At 45.0% G+C, this 20530-nt stretch overlaps 1 protein-coding gene across 1 annotated transcript in view; it reads right to left on the bottom strand.

Annotated features, from left to right (window-relative positions):
• Window positions 1–20530, bottom strand: part of PDE6C (phosphodiesterase 6C) — a 75627-nt gene that overhangs the window by 31999 nt on the left and 23098 nt on the right. The window contains exons 10-16 of the mRNA XM_040435845.1: window positions 20035–20178; window positions 19890–19955; window positions 17861–18007; window positions 5522–5629; window positions 3540–3649; window positions 3353–3440; window positions 1060–1160 (exon numbers count right to left, since the gene is read on the bottom strand). Of these exons, the coding sequence (XP_040291779.1) occupies window positions 1060–1160; window positions 3353–3440; window positions 3540–3649; window positions 5522–5629; window positions 17861–18007; window positions 19890–19955; window positions 20035–20178 (764 nt within the window). The remainder of the gene's footprint in view (window positions 1–1059; window positions 1161–3352; window positions 3441–3539; window positions 3650–5521; window positions 5630–17860; window positions 18008–19889; window positions 19956–20034; window positions 20179–20530) is intronic.

Raw genomic sequence — 20530 nt, 5'->3', positions numbered from 1 at the left:
TAGGCTCCGGTACCTTTGCTTCTTAAGTTATAGTAGGCGGGTCTTCTCTTGTCCTGTGGGCGTCTCCTTCTCCTAGGCTGCAGCGCTGGCCAATCGCAGCGCACAGCTCACAGCCTGGGAGAAAAAAAACTCCCAGGCTGTGAGCTGTGCGCTGCGATTGGCCAGCGCTGCAGCCTAGGAGAAGGAGACGCCCACAGGACAAGAGAAGACCCGCCTACTATAACTTAAGAAGCAAAGGTACCGGAGCCTATAACAGGAGAACGGAGCGGTGCCCGGGATAAATAGTAAGTGCAGTGAGATCCCTGGGCGCCGCTCTATATGGCAGCATACTCAGTTCACATCGTTTATACAGGTGAAAGGTCCTCTTTAAGGCATATGGATTTCAAAGGGTAATTCACACTTAGAAGCCCTGTGTTTGAGCCAGAATGTAGTAGTCTGAATGGAGTCCATGTAATATGGCTGGTTTCCTAGGAAGTTGAGAGAAGTTTAGGTGCAACGGAGTTAGTTTCTCATGCGAAAGGGGTTGCCTGTGATGAGATAAGCTTTTTAAGGGAGTTAAACATATTTATCACCTATCCATAGATTGATGGATCATGGTGGGGTCAACCACAGGGACCCCCAAAAATCCAGAGAATGAGGGGTCTCCTCTCTGAATGAAGCGGAGGTGCACATGGTTCATCGCTTCATCCATTTTTTGGGGTCTAATGGAGTAATGTCTACATCAGTCCCATAGAAATGAATATAGCAGTGAACCAACATGTGCACTACTGCAGGATCGTTGGGGGTCCCAGCAGTCAGACCCCCTCCACCACCACCAAGATTTGATATTTCTCACTTATCCTGTATATAGGCGATGAATACATTTTGTAGGATATACAGTTTAAGTATTAGTATGCATGGATCAGCGGTGTAGCTTTACAAACCTCCTGTATTGTGTAAACCACCTGTTACATAGCGTGTTATCTAACCAACTTGATTTCAAACCAAGCAGACATCAGCCGGCCCGAGCTTGGAACTGGCGTTATTCCATGGCACACTTTCACGGTAACATGCACTCACTTGAAGTACAAAGCCAGATCTGTTGCTATGATTGCGACTTCAAACAAATGAATCACATTCTCAAACTGCCTCTTGTTTAGATTTTGAAAAATGTTTAAACTCTGCAAGATAAAAAGTTTGTGTTATCCCAGCTCATCGGGCATGCAATGAACAGCACAGCAAAGACCCTGGAATGTATACATGCAAACCTAATGCATACCTTTTTTTACTTGAGGTGCCATTTATGGGATATCTGCCATCTTTATTCCTTCTGCCCCTCTGATATGTTTGCCCTAATGCAATCCTATATTTTCATCATGCCTCTAGTTTTGCAGACACAGAGGGGCAAAGTCATTACACTGCACTTGCTCTACTCTACAAGTGATAGATCAGTGACCTATATGATGCAGCTTCAGCCTGCTTCTCCTGTCTCCTGTTTGTGATAGGGAAAAACTTATCATCTCTTACAAATAGGAGGCAGGAAAAGCAGTGTGAAGCAACATCTTACATAGAATGTGTCGGCAGATAAGAACCATTTGGCCCATCTAGTCTGCCCAATATACTAAATACTATGGATAGCCCCTGGCTTTATCTTATATGAAGGATGGCCTTATGCCTATCCCATGCATGCTTAAACTCCTCCACTGTATTTGCAGCTGCCACTTCTGCAGGAAGGCTATTCCATGCATCCACTACTCTCTCAGTAAAGTAATACTTCCTGATATTAAATGTTAGTATCTTTTAGAAATAGACTGGAGAATCTGCACACTCACATAGAATAAACAGGTTGTGTGATTGAGGGGGGTTTTAGAACTCTGTAGCTAATCATTGTAGGAACTCTCCTTTTATATCACTGAGGTCCTAGTCCTTTACATAATGCAGAAATGATATGTTAATCAGCACTGTATAAATGGGGTACCAGAAAGAGGAACATGGAGGACTGAGCTTGGTGGGGATGGGTCTTGGTTGGGAGGGGATATTTGATAGATGGCAAAGTCAACCAAACAGGGAAGACGGACATCCTATCTACACAGAAAAGCAAGATCTAGACTGGTTTTCAGACTGTGGATCCTATAATGCATAGCAATAATGCATGGCTACAAAATATATGGATGCTACTGGGATGAACAAGTTACACTAGTGATTTAAGACTATAAGTTAGTCAGAGTGCAAATGTTAGTATCTCTGGCCAATCAAACAACGGGGAACTACCGATACCCACTGTGTACCAAGACCGTGGCAGACATTTTAGATAAATAGAGGGGGGCTGCAAAATGGAAGGACTGAGGCAGCAATAGAGAAATGAATAGCATGAAGTATGTTCACTGTATATTACACATATAAAGTTAAAGTGGTTGTCCCACAGGTTGTCTGACCACTGGCATCCCCACCATTCATGAGAATGGGGGTTACCATAGTGAGTAGACCAATGGTTACACATTTGTGCTGATACTCCATTCAACTCTATGGGACTGCCGAAGAGAAGCCAAGTACAGTGCTGAATAGGGCAGTTGCATGCATGAGCATTGCACCATTCACTACACTCTCAGGGATGCCCATCCTGATAATCAGTGGGGGTCCCAGCAATCAGACCTCCACCGATCAGATACATGTTACCTCTTCTGTGTCTGTGCAGGAGATTTGAAGCTCATTATGAGATATACAAAACTCCTAATGCTCTCTCACACTTCTCTCTCTTTCTTCTCTAGTTCTCTATCCTCTTTCTTTCTATTCCTCTCTCTCGACCTCAGTGATCACTTTGATGCATAGTGTAGAGCAGGGATGCTGAACCTGCGGCCCTCCAGCTGTTGTAAAACTACAACTCCCACCATGCCCTGCTGTAGGCTGATAGCTGTAGACTGTCCGGCTGGGAGTTGTAGTTCTGCAACAGCTGGAGGGCCGCAGGTTGAGCATCACTGGTGTAGAGTAAAAGGGTACATGGTTATTCCCCCTGGGTGCTTCTTCTCGGTAGAGCTCTGTTCACAATGCCGAGAAGAGTCTCTGCAGATTTGACAAAAAGAATAGCACTGCATTCAGCATTAATCTATCCATCAAAACGATAAAAAAACACAATGAAATGTGATGTCAGTGAGGTCCATTAGGGACCAGTGGTATTCAACATAAGGTCCAACAGAGTGGTGTGGCCGCCATTATAAATTGAAGCAGCAACAGTAGTTTGAACAGAGCCAAATCAAAAATAATGGTGATATAAGGGTAAAATATCTGGAAATCAGGATCACTTGGTAATAAAACCTTAGTAGAACTTTCAGGTTCAAAATTCATTTAAAAGCTGAACATGGGGTGACAACCTTACCTCATCTTCCAGCAAGGTTTTGCTAAATTCTAAGTGATGTCGCTCCAAAATAGAAGACCCATGAAGCTTTGCAAGGGGTGCCGCAGATCTGTCACAAATCAAAAAGGTCTGTAATGTATTACAAGTCACAACTTACTTAAGAATTTAACTCTATTGAAGCAGAAGTCATCAAAACCATGGCACTTACTTCATTTGGTACAAATTATTGGTTCCTCTATGGTCGATATCATGGCAGAAAGCAGCAGCCACCATGGCAAAGGCCTCCAGATCGGAATAATATTTCTTGAGCTTACCTGTCTTTTGAAAATTAATGGACCTTTATTAAAGACCATCCGTTAGTAAAAACACTGGTTTTGGATGTTTCTAGACCAATCTTTGTAGACAGATATATTTGCACTATGAGTAAGACAATAATACTGTATACTATGATCCTTCCTAAATTTCTGCTTCTTATCCAAATAGTATTCTCCATCAGATCCTTGCACAGTTTATGCAAGTTAGCTGTTTGCAGTCAAGAATGTAGAGACATTGAATGTAGAGACATAGAGACATTGAGAAGACAAGTCAGGCTGTCCACACTAAATCCCTCCCCTAAATCTTTATATAATTTCCCTGTGGACTGTAAATGTTATCAGCAGCCTTGAAGAAACTCTGTGTATGTGCAGCGACCCCCGAGGAGCCAGAGCAGAGGATGGGAGAAGTGGCTTTGATGATGATGTGTCATGTATTTCCTCTGACTATTGCTTCCTGGGGTTGGTTCAGTGAAGGAGGAGCACCCTATATTCCTTTGGGTCACTCCCTGTAGCTAGGTCTCCCACCTAATGGTAGTTTTGGAGTGCCCTTGATGTTGAATGTCCATGTGGGTGCAAGGCAGGGCTTGAAATGGTGCAATGGCCAGAATATAGTGTTAAAGAAGTCAGTAACCAGGCCAGATTAGCCAAACAAAAGTCTCTCTTCACTGTACACGAGCTTCAGGTAAGCACGTAGTTTGCAGCATTGGCCTTCTGATCACTCTTTCTCTTGCTAAAGTCTATGACTGGGATCTCTAGCTTACAACTGCAATCTGGAAACCGTGGCTGTAGTGCCCACTAATCTGAAGTGTGTTAACAGGTTACCCCTCTCCAGTAGCAGGGTCTGGAACACTTTATGCTGTGTTACCTTGCTGACTCTCACTCTGTAGCTATGCCGATCCCCCTTTCAGATCGTCTTCTTCATCCCCTAGAGCTCCTGGAGGTACCGAAGGCTTCTAGGCTTGAAGCTGAAGTTTGGGGGAGAGTAGCATATGGAGACTGCCTCCCTCTCTTCAGCTATACTCTCCAGAAAACTAGGGAAAACTAAGGGGTGGGGCCAGCCCAGACCCTAAGCTAGAGAGAGCTGGGTCAGGTCAATCCTGGCCACGTCTTGCTTTTACTGGAGCATACTGAGTATACAGTGCAATACATTTACATGACATAACAGTATGAACGAATTTCAGATACCCCTTCACTGGGGTATCTTTTAATATTGATGACCTATCCTCAGAATAGGTCATCAATATCAGATCGGCAAGGGTCCAACACCCGACACCCCCACCGATCAGCTGTATGAAGAGAAGGAGCGCACGGTGTGCACATGCCGTCTCCCTTCTCTCTTCCTGTTCGCTGCTGCTTGTCATAGACGAAGCAGAGAACAGGAAGAGAGAAGGGAGACGGCATGTGCACACTGCGCATACCTTCCCTTCATACAGCTGATCGGCTGGCGTGCCGGGTGTTGAACCCCTGTCGTCTGATATTGATGACCTATTCTGAGGATAGGTCATCAATATTAAAAGCCTGGAGAACCCCTTTAATTCTTTGAATTAATTCTGTAAGAACTCTGGACACTACCATGGCCTTGTCTAGGAAGCGTTTTCCTACACACCCTCCAATCATTGCTGACAATACCAGGCTGTGTAATGACACGTCTCACGGACAAGGGGAATAGAAAAACCTAATTGTCCATATCTATTACAAGTTTTCAGGAGGAATAACAGGAGCATCATTATACAGAACTGACGCTTCAGCATTGCTATTTCCTGGGGAATGTTTTCTAAACAGATATGTCAAGAGAGCTGACAAATTCTCTTAAAAAGCTGATCTTTTATCCAAATATGTTCATTGACATGTCTACAAGAACCGAAACATTACATACCATCAGGAGGGTAAACATTGTTTGTCCCACATTAAATCCATGCCGCCAATTGTGATACGTTATGTCCCGGTAACCTTTTCTCACTGTATACATCCATTTTGTTAAGACCTAGTGAGGAAAAAAATAATTATTGCATAGTTATGTCACTACTGTTTGTATGATGCATTTGGAAAGTCTTTCAGACCCTTTCACTTTTATCACATTTTATTATGTTGCGGCCTTGTACTAAAAGTTTTTCGCCATCATTCTGCACTCAATACCCCATAATGATAAAGTGAAAACAAAATGTTAGACATCTTTGCTAATTTAATCAGCTAACAGTGAATGAAATGTAGTTGCAACCAAGCCCATAAGTCAGGAGCAACTGCTCACACTTTTGCTTATCAGGAATGTTGCTCCTGAATTGCTCTGCCTGATCATAGAGAGAACTGTGCAGCTGTGTACAGCTCTATGGTCCTCTCTATACCTTCTTCTCTAGAATCAGTGCAAGTAGGAAACAGGATTAGGCTCTTAGGAGAATGAAGCCAAGCCCATCAACTGAACATAATGTCAACCTAAACGTAACTATAACGCACAGACCACACAGAGACCCTTTAAAATGTTCCACCGACCATGAAAATGCAGAATTTTCCTAAATGCTACATTACAGCACCTCCTGTCTCGGTGTTATGTGACCTATACCTCACAGGAGCCCATACAGACTTTACCACTTGGCCACTTATATACTGGAACCTGAACAACCACACAGGACATAGTACAGATAAGACAAATGGGAACCAGCACGCAAGCAGCTGCTTGGACCCCATGCAGAACAGATGCATGTCGGTCACAGGCAGAGCTGCCCAAAAAGGCTGGACCCCATGCAGAACTAATACATGGAGGTCACAAGCAGAGCTGCCACACAGGCAAACAAGCAGATGCCTGGACCCCATGTAGAACGACACATTGCCATCACAGACAGAGCTGCACACAGACTAGATGTCTGGAGAACCTAGGAGCTCTCTGACCAAAGGCAGAACTTACACAAGAAAGGATCATAAGCAGGTAAGCCTGCCAGCCTAACATAGAACTAGAAACTGAATGAATACAGAGATGTCCTCCTTCCGGAGAACCTAGGAGCCCTCTCGCCGAAGCTGAAGAAACGGACTAGCTGATGCCTGTTCCCCCTTCGGAGTTAGTCCATGGGCGAACAGACAGAGCTGCAAACAAGGCACAGACAGGCAGAAGTCTGGACACCATGCGGAATGACACATGATGGTCACAGACAAGACACGGAACTAGACAAGCAGATGCCTGGACCCCATGTGGAACAACACATGGTAGTCACAGGCAGAGCTGCATAGACAGGCAGATGTCTCGACCCCATACGGAATCAGACAAGGTGACCTTGATGTCTTACTACATGGCCACACAGACAGGGCAGATGGAATAATCCAGGTCAGATGCATAGCTCCTGCAACCAGCAAAGCTGGAGACAGACTGATCTCCAGTACAGCCGGACTAGAGCACAGCCTAAGGGGAGGCCCTCATGATAGGTTTAGGGTACGAGGGGACGGCGGATTTAGTAAGGGCAAGAAAAGGTTAAGTCAGAAAGGGGGGCTGGGTTAGGGGAGGGGCATGGCATTAGGTTATTAAGGGGGAGCAAAGCGGGAAAGTTAGGCGCCATTTTAGCCACGAAAAACTCCCGCCCACCCTCCCATTGTTTGCGGTTAATGGGGGGGGGGGGGGATGTAGTGTAGGATAATAATAATAAAAAAATAAAATAATATATTTTTATAATTTATAAAAATTTTGGGTTGTTGTGTAACTTGAGTTCTGTCATAGCAGTCTGGCGGTAGGAGGTCCTGGAAGACGGTGCTAGGGCTTGGTGCTTGTGGATGAGAGGGCCTCAATTGGTGGGGCTGGACTCCCATGTGTGGAAAGTTGGTGGGTTTCAGTGGGGTGACCATCATTCGGTGTCTCCGAGCTGGAGTGATACGGCTGGAGGCAAGGTGGCTTAACCGGGTGTTTTTGGCATCAGCTGGAATCGGGGCTTCTAGGACCTCCTTCGTCAGGTCTAGGTATTATGTATATATATATGTTTATATATATATTTATATTGGATTTTATGTTATGTTTGTATCAATAAAAGGCTGCTGTGGCCATTTAATTCCAATATAAGGCTCCGTGTTATTCTTGGTGGGGTTTAGGTTATGGGCAAGGTAAAACGAGCATAGGTCTATGGGGAAGGAATAGAGGACCCGAGGTAATTCCCCAATAACCTTATCAAGACCCACAGCTCATAGGATCATATAGCAGGGTAACAAGGTCATCTGACCACCTAGCAGACACACCCAGAATGAACAGGGAAATTTCAACCCCAAACGAACAGGACATCAACTCGTAAAAGAGTATCCACATACACAGGCTAAAGCTCACACACAAAAGACCGTGTGCAGCACGCATACCCAAGCAACCAGCATACACAGGAAACAGCCTGCAGTCAGTACGCAAGTGAACCTGCAGCCAGCCTGCACGGCAACAGCATTAAGAACTGCACTGTGATGCAGACACTGGAAGTACACAGGCAACAGTTCACACACTAGAAGGCTGCAGCAATCCCCCAGTGACACAGTGAACTGCATTGTGACAGATCCTTACATTAAAAGGATTGTCTGAGCTTTTGATACTGATGAACTATCCTCAGGATCAGTGGCATACTAAGGGGGGGGGGGGGCATGGGGGGCTGTCCACCCCGGGTGACGGCTCTCAGGGGGGTGCCAGAAGCAATGAGCGCTTCCATCAATACAGATGGAAGCTCTTATTGCTGGAGCGCTGGGAGCTGTGGTCCTGTGCCTCGCCGCTAAGCTCCCCGTGCTCCTCCCCTCCTTCAGGCCGACGACACACAGAATGGTGAAGCAGGAAGACTTTTCCCCGCTCCACTATTCAACCTGCAGGCACAGATCGCGCTGCCAGCCTGTGTGGGTGGAGCTTGAAGCTCAGAAATCTGCATAAGCCCGCCCACACAGTGCTGCAGATCGATCTGTGCCTGCAGGGAAGAGAGGACTGTGAGCTTCAGGAACGGGACAAGGTGAGTAGTTATTGTGTTCTTTTTTTTTCTTTCTTTTTTTTTAAATACAGAGGGGGCACAGAGGGCTTTATTACTATGGAGGGGGCACAGAGGGGTTAATTACTATGGAGGGGGCATAGAGGAGTTTATTACTATGGAGGGGGCATAGAGGAGTTTATTACTATGGAGGGGGCACAGAGGACTTTATTACTATGGAGGGGGCACAGAGGACTTTATTACTATGAAGGGGTACAGAGGAGTTTATTACTATGGATGGGGGACAGAGGAGTTTATTACTATGGATGGGGGACAGAGGAGTTTATTACTATGGAGGAGGTACAGAGGAGTTTATTACTATGGAGGAGGCACATAGGAGTTTATTACTATGGAGGAAGCACAGAGGGCATTACTACAATGAAGGGGGCACAGAGGGCATTATTACTGTATAGGGGGCACAGTGGGCATTAATGTATTACTGTGAAGGGGAACAATGGGGATTTCTACTATGGAGGGGGAACAGAGGGCATTACTAGTCTAGCACAGTAGGCATTATTACTGTGAAGGGGGAACAATGGGCATTATTACTGTTAGGGGGCACAGTGGGCATTATTACTATAAAGGGGGCACAATGGGGATTATTACTATAAAGGGAGCACAATGGGGATTATTACTATGAAGGGGGCACAATGGGGATTATTACTGTGAAGGGGGCACAATGGGGATTATTACTGTGAAGGGGGCACAATGGGGATTATTACTGTGAAGGGGCACAAAGAGGGTATTACAACTGTGAAAGGGGCGCAGAGAGGAAATAACTACTGTGAGGGGGCACACATCTGTACAAAACCACTATGAAGGTTGTACAATGAGGGCAATACTACTGTGAGGGGGGTACAAGTATTGGGGGGGGGGGGGGGGGGGGGGTGCCAGAGAAAGGACCGGCCCGGGGTGCCAAACACCCTAGGCACGCCACTGCTCAAGATAGGTCATCAGTATCTGATCGGTGGGAGTCTGACACCCAGTACCCCTTTGAGAAGGCACCAGCATGGTCTTGCAGCTTACCGAGCACAGCGACAAGCTTATTCACTTCAATGGAGATAAGCACAATACCAAGCATGGCCGCTATACAATGTACAGTGCTGTGCTTGGTAAACACGGAGAAAGCCAGGAGCGCTGGTGCTTTCTCAAACAGCTGATTGGCTGGGGTCCCGGGTATTGTACCCTCCACCGATCAGATACTGATGACCTATCCAGAGGATACGTCAACAGCATCAAAAGCCTGTAAAATCCCTTTAACTTCTCATTGTGCTAGACCACCGGGGAGCCTTACATTAACCCTCCACTGTCCTAGACCACCATGGATACTGAAATAAACCCCTTTACTGCCTTAGATCACCAAATATACTGACCATAACCCCTTCATTCTCCGTTACCACCAGGCATACTGACATTAACCCCTTCACTGCCCTAAGCACCAGTTATATTGACATTAACTCATTCACTGTATTAGTGTACCTGAGATCCTCACATTAACCCCTTCACTATCCAAGACCACTATGGATACTAAAATTAACCTCCTTACTGTCCTAGACCTTAGGATAATCCAGCATTGTTAGGCCTCATGCACACGAACGTTTTTTTTCACGGTCCGCAAAAACAGGGTCCGTAGGTCCGTGATCCGTGACCGTTTTTTCGTCCGTGGGTCTTCCTTGATTTTTGGCGGATCCACGGACATAAAAAAAAAGTCATTTTGGTGTCCGCCTGGCCGTGCGGAGCCAAACGGATCCGTCCTGAATTACAATGCAAGTCAATGGGGACGGATCCGTTTGACGTTGACACAATATGGTGCCATTTCAAACGGATCCGTCCCCATTGACTTTCAATGTAAAGTCCGGAGTCCCTTTTATACCATCAGATCGGAGTTTTCTCCAATCCGATGGTATATTTTAACTTGAAGCGTCCCCATCACCATGGGAACGCCTCTATGTTAGAATATACTGTCGGATATGAGTTAGATCGTGAAACCTCATTTCCGACAGTATATTCTAACACAGAGGCGTTCCCATGGTGATGGGGACGCTTCTAGTTAGAATATACTACAAACTGTGTACATGACTGCCCCCTGCTGCCTAGCAGCATCCGATCTCTTACAGGGGGCCGTGATCAGCACAATTAACCCCTCAGGTGCCGCACCTGAAGGGGTTAATTGTACTATCATATCCCCCTGTAAGAGATCAGGGCTGCCAGGCAGCAGGGGGCAGACCCCCCCCCCCCCCCCCAGTTTGAATATCATTGGTGGCCAGTGCGGCCCCCCCCCCCCCCCCCTCCCTCCATTGTAATAAATCGTTGGTGGCACAGTGTGCGCCCCCCCCCTTCCTCCCTCTATTGTAATAATTCGTTGGTGGCACAGTGTGCCCCCCCCCCCCCCCCCCCCCCCCTTCCTCCCTCTATTGTAATAATTCGTTGGTGGCACAGTGTGCGCCCCCCCCCCCCCCTTCCTCCCTCTATTGTAATAAATCGTTGGTGGCAATCATTGGCCCCCCTCCCTCTATAGCATTTTCAACATTGGTGGCCAGTGTGCGGCCTCCCATCTTGCGCCCCCCCCCCCCCCCCCCCCCCGATCATTGGTGGCAGCGGGTTACTAGCAATAGTACAAGATTCATACTTACCTGGGAGCTGTGATGTTCGTGTCCGGCCGGGAGCTCCTCCTACTGGTAAGTGACGGTTCATTTAGCAATGCGCCGCACAGACCTGTCACTGTCACTTACCAGTAGGTGGAGCTCCCGGCCGGACACGAACATCGCAGCAGCAGGTAAGTATTAATCTTCTACTATTGTACTATTGCTAAGTAACCATGGCAACGAGGACTGTAGTAGCGTCCTGGTTGCCATGGTTACCGATCGGAGCCCCAGCGAATAAACTGGGACTCCGATCGGAACTCCGCTGCCACCAATGATGATGGGGGGGAGGGGGGGGGGAGATGGGAGGCTGCACACTGGCCACCAACGTTGTTAATGCTATAGATGGGGGGGGGGGCAATGGGGGGCGCACACTGTGCCACCAACGATTTATTACAATAGAGGGAGGAAGGGGGGGGGGGCGCACACTGTGCCACCAACGAATTATTACAATAGAGGGAGGGGGGGGGGGCCGCACTGGCCACCAATGATATTCAAACTGGGGAGGGGGGGGGGGGGGCTGCCCCCTGCTGCCTGGCAGCCCTGATCTCTTACAGGGGGATATGATAGTACAATTAACCCTTTCAGGTGCCGCACCTGAAGGGGTTAATTGTGCTGATCAGGCCCCCTGTAAGAGATCGGGTGCTGCCAGGCAGCAGGGGGCAGTCTTGTACACAGTTTGTAGTGTATTCTAACTAGAAGCGTCCCCATCACCATGGGAACGCTTCTGTGTTAGAATATACTGTCGGTTCTGAGTTTTCACGAAGTGAAAACTCAGCTTTGAAAAAGCTTTTATGCAGACGGATCTTCGGATCCGTCTGTATAAAAACTAAACTACGGCCACGGATCACGGACACGGATGCCAATCTTGTGTGCATCCGTGTTCTTTCACGGACCCATTGACTTGAATGGGTCCGTGAACCGTTGGCCGTGAAAAAAATAGGACAGGTCATATTTTTTTCACGGCCAGGAAACACGGATCACGGATGCGGCTGCAAAACGGTGCATTTTCCGATTTTTCCACGGACCCATTGAAAGTCAATGGGTCCGCGAAAAAAAACGGAAAACGGCACAACGGCCACGGGTGCACACAACGGTCGTGTGCATGAGGCCTTAATCATAGTGGTTTTAACACCATTGTTTTGCTTAACTGCTTGTGGACCACCCAACATTGTTAGAGGGCAGGCCAATCTGTATATAACACTGCAGGGTCTGGAACTAAATGGAAATCATGCAGCTGCAGGAGAGGAGAGACAGCCATGTCCCCTTAAATAAAGCACACACAGCTTATCACTGTGACAGTCAATGAGGTGCTCACTTCTATAATTCTGGTAAACAAGGGATTGCTGGGTTGCTGCAGAAGCTACTGGGTGATAGTCCTATAGCACATGTCAAGAGGCTGTATCCTCCCCCCCCCCCCATCCCCCCATAAATGGGTCTAATATGTCAGATACAGTTACAGGAGAAATCAGCAAGAACAAATCTAATTTTAATATGCCCCCAAAGGTCTTTTATAAAAATATGGCGGACATAATGTGTAAAAAATATAAAGACAACAACATTTTAAAAAAGCAAAATAAGGAATTCCATAACTAGCAAAAAAGTACATCTGTAACAATAAAAAAATAGAAAATATTGTAAACAAAACAAAAAAAAACTGATAAAAAAAATAATATAAAAATGGCATACAAATGAAAGCCTTCCATGGGATATAAAATTATTTGCACAACCAACTGCACGGATGAGCCACTGTAACTGTAAAAACAATGTAAATGCTGTGGCCAGAAAACCCCTTTAAGAATCCTCACACTACCATTGTCAGTATGATATTATTACTGAAAAATGCATGGACACAACTACTTTGGCTCTTAAAGGCTATATTCACTTTGACAAGCATTTTTTTTTGTTTCCAATGCATCTCTTATGTAAACATATACCTTATGTCTCCATGGTTACAGACTACACTACTGTGTTGTCAGGTCCTGCAGTCCTTCTCTCTTCCAGTTGTAACCTATCAAATGTATGTAGGAATGTATCGATGGAAGGCATGTAGGATCAGACTACACAGGGTTTGCTTGTAACCCTAGAGGTACATAGTTCAGCTTGGGAGCTGTAGACACAAAATTATAGGTTTATTTAAAAAGGACCGGTCAGACTGAAATGCAGTACAATCTGCAGGCGGCATGTTATAGAGCAGGGGGAGCTGAACGGATTGATATTTAGTTTTGTGGCAAAAGATTTAATAAAACTTGTAATTTATACATTTATATACCTGTATATGCTTTTTCTGAACTTAAGACCATCCCCCAAGTACAACTATCAGTGACTAACATCTATCTCTGTATATACACACTTACACACAGAATGCTATCAATCAGTGATAACACCTTCCCCCGTGTACAACTATCAGTGACTGACATCTATCTCTGTATACACACTTACACAGAGAATGCTATCAGTAGACCTACCCTTTAGAAATTCAGAAACTGTTAAATCTGTTTTTCTTTCTCCTTTTACTCCAGGCTATTCTAGAATGTATGCCAAGCCTTGCATTTGGCTTTGTGTATAAGCACTGGGTGGAAAGCCCACAAGCAAGGATAAAACCTCTTCCCAGAGCTTGCAGAAAGAAGATTATTTGGCTCACAGAGCTGCCAAACCCTGTCCTGAAGCCATTCATTTGAGAATAGACTTTGGCAACTCTTCCTCTCCTTCCTCATTCAATGTAAATGAAAACAAGCAGCAAAATATAAAGAAATTATCTCTGACTGATTGGTGGGGGTCTGACTCCCCGTGCTCATACTGATCTACTGAAGAAAGGGTCTATCTTAAGGAGAACCGGTCACATTGAACAGGCTATTGGATCTGTCAGCGGAATGAGCAGGAGGAGCTGTGCAGATTTTGTTTTTCAGGAAAGATTCAGTAAAACTAGTACTTTATTCATTTAAATCTCTGCTCTTTCTAGGCTTTGGAGTCCAGTGGGCGATCCTAATTACTGTGTAGGCCCACCCACTGAATGACTAAGCAGATAAAGACCAAGGATTTCAATCATTACAAGTTTTACTGAATATTTTATACAAACTATATATCAATATGCTCAGCTCTTCCTGCCCTGTAATATCTTGCCTTTAGACTGGATGGCGTTTTTATGGTAAAAAGTTAACTGTAAGGATAGTCATCAATATTAAGGTCCCTCAAAAACTCTTACATGTAACTAATACCAAGTTATAGCTAGTCTAGACTGGTGGGAAATGATGGTGGCAAAAAAGTGAGATCATTAAATAGATTGCTTGATAAATACTGCCCCTGTCAAGATGCCCTGTTATGGCATATGCATGTCACAGAGTGAGTGTCCCAACTTAGAACCCCCCCTTTATCAGCTTTGGCGCACCTGATGGTTTCCATATGGCTGACAAAAACAGCCGATCAACTCATTATTGGGCCAACTTCAATTTAAAAAGAGGTTGTCTTCTTGAGACAACGTCTTTAATTCTTTGAGTCTTTGTGCTGGGAAAACATAAGATGTTTCCAGGGGTGGACTGGGGTTCTTTGGGCCCCCCAGAGGAAATTATTCTCTGGGTCCATGGCCCGAACCCTAAATCATAAATAAAGTCTAATAGATTTTGACTCAAAGAAATAGACCCTTGTGGCAAGTTATTCGCTCCAAAAAGCTGCTCCAAATGTTTTTTTCTCCTGGCCCACTATAGTATCAGAACCTGGGCACATCGGAGGATCCTCTGGTATTCTTTTGGGCCAGTCATGTTCCACACAAGACTGCATAGCCTAAGCTGATGGTCTGATGTTCGCATAACCAAAAACATTAACCACCATATTGGATTATCCTGTCGAATAAAATCTCATCCAAATCACGCTGAGTTTTCTGAGTATCCTTGCAACTGTGAGCAAACCATACACAAGAGATAGCTGCAAGCCGAACGTTTGTGTGACCTACAGCTATCTTTCTGCCCCACTATAAACTTGCAGTGGCTTCGCTGAGCTTTCATGTTTATTTCAGTGGAAAGGAGACAAGTTGCTACCAGTTCATAGAGGGTCTTATCTACTAAAACAACAAAGAAATGGAAGTGTAGGCATCCAACAAGCCCAATCCTTTGTTCCCATGACGTTTGCCATTGGGGGAACAGTTGCAATCACATTTTATAAGGTTGAAAAAGACATAAATCCAGTTCAACCAATTATCCTTCATTGTTCATCATGCTGAAGACAAAAAAAAACATGAGCGTGAAGCCTTATGGAAAAACATTCCTTCCCGAGTCCAAATCTGGCAATCAGAATAACTCCCTGGATCAACGACTTTTCTCCAGAAATCTAATAACTATAACCTCCAGAAATACATCCAGGCCCCTCTTGAAATCTTTTAGTGAGTTCACCATCATCACCACTTCTGACGATGGATATCAGCACATATTAGTTAGAACAATCTGCCGACATTGATTGGATGTGTGTGGCCAGCTTAAAGGGGTTGTGCAGTCTTATACATTTATACAGATATAATTACGTTATCACAATACAATTCACTGTGTTAGCAGTTTGACCTGCAACTCCCTTTTCTGACTCCCAGTCACGTGACCTCCACTATCCAGCATACACTGATGCAGCATGACGTTCCATCTGCTGATCAAATTAATTTCTTGCCATACCGTCCTTTGAAGTTAGGTAAGCCCTAACTTCTGCAGAACTTCTTTAAAGTCTATCCTTATCTACAGTCGTGGCCAAAAGTTTTGAGAATTACATAAATATTGGAAATTGGAAAAGTTGCTGCTTAAGTTTTTATAATAGCAATTTGCATATACTCCAGAATGTTATGAAGAGTGATCAGATGAATTGCATAGTCCTTCTTTGCCATGAAAATTAACTTAATCCCAAAAAAACCTTTCCACTGCATTTCATTGCTGTAATTGAAGGACCTGCTGAGATCATTTCAGTAATCGTCTTGTTAACTCAGGTGAGAATGTTGACGAGCACAAGGCTGGAGATCATTATGTCAGGCTGATTGGGTTAAAATGGCAGACTTGACATGTTAAAAGGAGGGTGATGCTTGAAATCATTGTTCTTCCATTGTTAACCATGGTGACCTGCAAAGAAACGTGTGCAGCCATCATTGCGTTGCATAAAAATGGCTTCACAGGCAAGGATATTGTGGCTACTAAGATTGCACCTCAATCAACAATTTATAGGATCATCAAGAACTTCAAGGAAAGAGGTTAGGATCGTCTCCTAAAGAGGATTCAGCTGCGGGATCGGAGTGCCACCAGTGCAGAGCTTGCTCAGGAATGGCAGCAGGCAGGTGTGAGCGCATCTGCACGCACAGTGAGGCGAAGACTTTTGGAAGATGGCCTGGTGTCAAGAAGGGCAGCAAAGAAGCCACTTCTCTCCAAAAAAAACATCAGGGACAGATTGATCTTCTGCAGAAAGTATGGTGAATGGACTGCTGAGGACTGGGGCAAAGTCATATTCTCCGATGAAGCCACTTTCCGATTGTTTGGGGCATCTGGAAAAAGGCTTGTCCGGAGAAGAAATGGTGAGCGCTACCATCAGTCCTGTGTCATGCCAACAGTAAAGCATCCTGAGACCATTCATGTGTGGGGTTGCTTCTCATCCAAGGGAGTCGGCTCACTCACAATTTTGCCCAAAAACATAGCCATGAATAAAGAATGGTACCAAAACACCCTCCAACAGCAACTTCTTCCAACAATCCAACAACAGTTTGGTAAAGAACAATGCATTTTCCAGCACGATGGAGCACTGTGCCATAAGGCAAAAGTGATAACTAAGTGGCTCGGGGACCAAAACGTTGACATTTTGGGTCCATGGCCTGGACATTCCCCAGATCTTAATCCCACTGAGAACTTGTGGTCAATCCTCAAGAGGCGGGTGGACAAACAAAAACCCACTAATTCTGACAAACTCCAAGAAGTGATTATGAAAGAAGGGGTTGCTATCAGTCAGGAATTGGCCCAGAAGTTGATTGAGAGCATGCCCAGTCGAATTGCAGAGGTCCTGAAAAAGAAGGGCCAACACTGCAAATACTGACTCTTTGCATAAATTTCATGTAATTGTCGATAAAAGCCCTTGAAACGTATGAAGTGCGTGTAATTATATTTCACTACATCACAGAAACAACTGAAACAAAGATCTAAAAGCAGTTTAGCAGCAAACTTTGTGAAAACTAATATTTGTGTCATTCACAAAACTTTTGGCCACGACTGTACACATGGGAGGAGATGTGTCTGGTATTAAAACTGGTATAAAGTAAAACTGTCTTAGTTGCCCGTACCAATCAGATTCAACCTTTCATTTTGGAAAGTAGCTGTGAAAAATAAAAGGTGGAATCTGATTGGTTGCCATTATCACTAGTTTTAATCTCCCCTATGATGTCCAGTTGGATTCAGGTGTACAGAGTGGAGAGCTGGGCTTTGGAGTTCCTCAGTGGAAATGCTGATGGGAAGTCCAGGAAAGTGTCTTCTCGATCATCATGGCTTCAGAATGATGAAGATACTTTTATGTGATTGATATAGCATTTGTTTTATCTTCTTTGGCTTTGGTTCGACGTAAGAGTATCAATAAAATATGAATACAATAAGACAAGCTGGTTACCTCTGCGGGCACCTTGAACTTCTCCACAGCTTTTAGTTCTACAAAGAGCCGTATGCCGCTCTTGATGAGCTCGTGCTCGGACACCGGCAGGTCACTAAAGTGGAATTCATACAGTTCCAGCGCCGCGGGGTCTGGCAGCTCTTCTTTCTGTTCAAAAGAAGATAAACACTTGTGAGCAGATGGATCCTATTAGTCGGGTCCAAGACTTTCCTTAACCTATAGATTTGTTTTCCAAAGGTGTGTCCTTGCTTTTATAGGACAACACAAAAACATCCACATAGGCATTAGAGTGATGCACTGCTGAGATGGCGCTTGGCCAATTTTCTGCTATATATCAGATATATCAGATTTAGAGGGGTTGGCCCATCTTGTTCATTGGAGACATATCGCTAGGATATGCCCCCAATTTCTGATAGGTGCGGGTCCCAACTCCGGAGCCCACATGCACTGCCGCCCCCCATTCATTTCTGTGGGACTGCAAAAAATAGCCAAGCAGCACCATCAAAATGAATGGGAAGCGCACCGCACAAAAGTGCCCTCCACTCCATTCACTTCTATGGCACTGATGGAAATAGTCGAGCCAAAAGTCGGCTATTTTTGGCAGTCACATAGAAATGAATAGAGGGCAGCTGCGCATGCGCTGTGCACCCTCCTTTACTCTTCGGGCTCTGTTCAGGGGTGGGACCCGCACCTATCAGGCCCCCTGTGTAAAAGATGGGCAAACCTCTTTTAAAGAGTATATATTTATTGTAGATGCGTAACTGTAAATTGGGCTTCACAGTTACGCACCATCAGGGGTTTTCTGACACATTTTAATTTGTCATCTCGATAGGTCATTATCTGATTGGCATGGGTGTACCTGTGTGTGTCATGTTCATCTGTCTGTTCATCATCTGTGTGTCATGTTCATCTGACCTAGGCGCAGCTCAACCCATTGAATGAGTTAGGCAACCCTCTTGATATCACACTTGCACTTGAACGCCCCAAATATTGGCTTTAGTTCGATGTATCCATGGCTAATTCTAGCCGTATCTCTACACATGAGGTCAGCATTAATCACGTAGGCACATCTACTGTCATTTCAAGTGAATGGGGCTGAGCTGTGATGCCAAGCACAGCCACTATACAATGCACGGCGCTGTGCTTAGTAAGCTGCGAGAAGGCTGTGGCGCTCAAAGGATCACCGCTGACTGCTCGAAATAGCTGCCGGAAGGGGTCCGAGGTGTTGACCCCCACCAATCAGATACTGATGACCTGTACAGAGGAAGAGTTGGAAAACCGCTTTAAAGTGCTAACCATTCACATTCAAGTGAATCTATTACCAGTTAAAGGGGTTGTCCATTTTAAACAATACCTTTATGTTACATGGGTCCACCAACAATAATCTGCTTAGTGGGTGTCACACAACTGTCATTTCTGGCTGTACCAGACAGTAGTTGCTTAAAGCGATTGTTTAACATTTTGATATTGATGGCCTACGCTTAGGATAAGACCCTTGCGCTAAGGCCCCTTGCTAGGACAGTGATGTCACTTTCATCTGTCACATGACCTAGGCACTGTCAAGTGAATGGGTCTGAGTTGCAATACCAGGAACTGTGAGGAGACTGTAGCTTACAACCAGGAGACCACTCCAGCTGTCACTCAGAGATGGAAGGGGCAACACAATGCAGAGAGCACTTCACAATGAAGCTCCCCTTCTGGGCACTTGTCAGAGCAAAACCTGGCAGAATGAAACTTCATATTCACTCTACTCCTGATGAGAAAGCGTCTCAAAAGGGATATTTGTTTTGCTCTCCCTAGCCCTTACCTAGTGCAGTTTGCAGTTGAGCATGGTCAAAACTGAAGACAGACTCCCTTTATCCCTTTAAGTTAGTTAACTAATTGGAAGACCTTTTTTTTTGCACTTAAAAGTCCCATATATTGGATTTGATTCAACGTATCCATGGCTAATTCTAGCCATATCTCTGCACATGAGGTCAGCATTTCTCATGTAGGCACATCTACTGTCAGGTTCTTGCAAACATCTTACCAATATCTTCACAAGCTCTTTCTCTTCACATTCGTCTACGTTCTTATTTAACTTCTCTTTCGTTTTCTAAAATGGAAACATTGCGTTGATTAGACACCACATTTCAGTCTCGGTCCTGGGTAAAAAACATTATGATGACATTTACCAGAATAGTCTGAAGTTCATGAGGTGTGCACTTCAGCTGGTACAGGAGCATCTCCTGGGCAATGTCTTTTCTGTTTTCTAGTTTATTAATTCTGTCGTATGTGTCTGTGTTCAGGACCGACCATCCCAGAAACTGAGTCAGGGTCTGGAACAGGAAAGGTGCTGTCAGCTCTACCACACAAGACAAACGTAACAGATTGTCCTAACTGGGCACGTGATCTGTAGCTACTGGTATCAGTCTGATGTGAAGATGATCCAAACAGTATTGAGTCCAGTTCTTTCTGATGGACTCACGAGTCTGATATGAAATTATACAGTATAATCACGTTGTGACTAGATATCAGAATCACTGGATTACTGTACATCTATCACTGTGTCCTCCTGCTTCTCGTACCATGACTGTGTTACAGCAAATACTGTTCTGGGGTTGGGGTTTGTCTTTAAGAAGATTCTTACAAGACAGACTCTTATAACATGTCTACCACGTAATCTATCTA

Source organism: Bufo bufo, chromosome 6, assembly GCF_905171765.1.
Source record: "Bufo bufo chromosome 6, aBufBuf1.1, whole genome shotgun sequence".
Lineage (NCBI taxonomy): Eukaryota > Metazoa > Chordata > Amphibia > Anura > Bufonidae > Bufo > Bufo bufo.
This window is presented reverse-complemented; position numbering and strand designations above follow the sequence as displayed.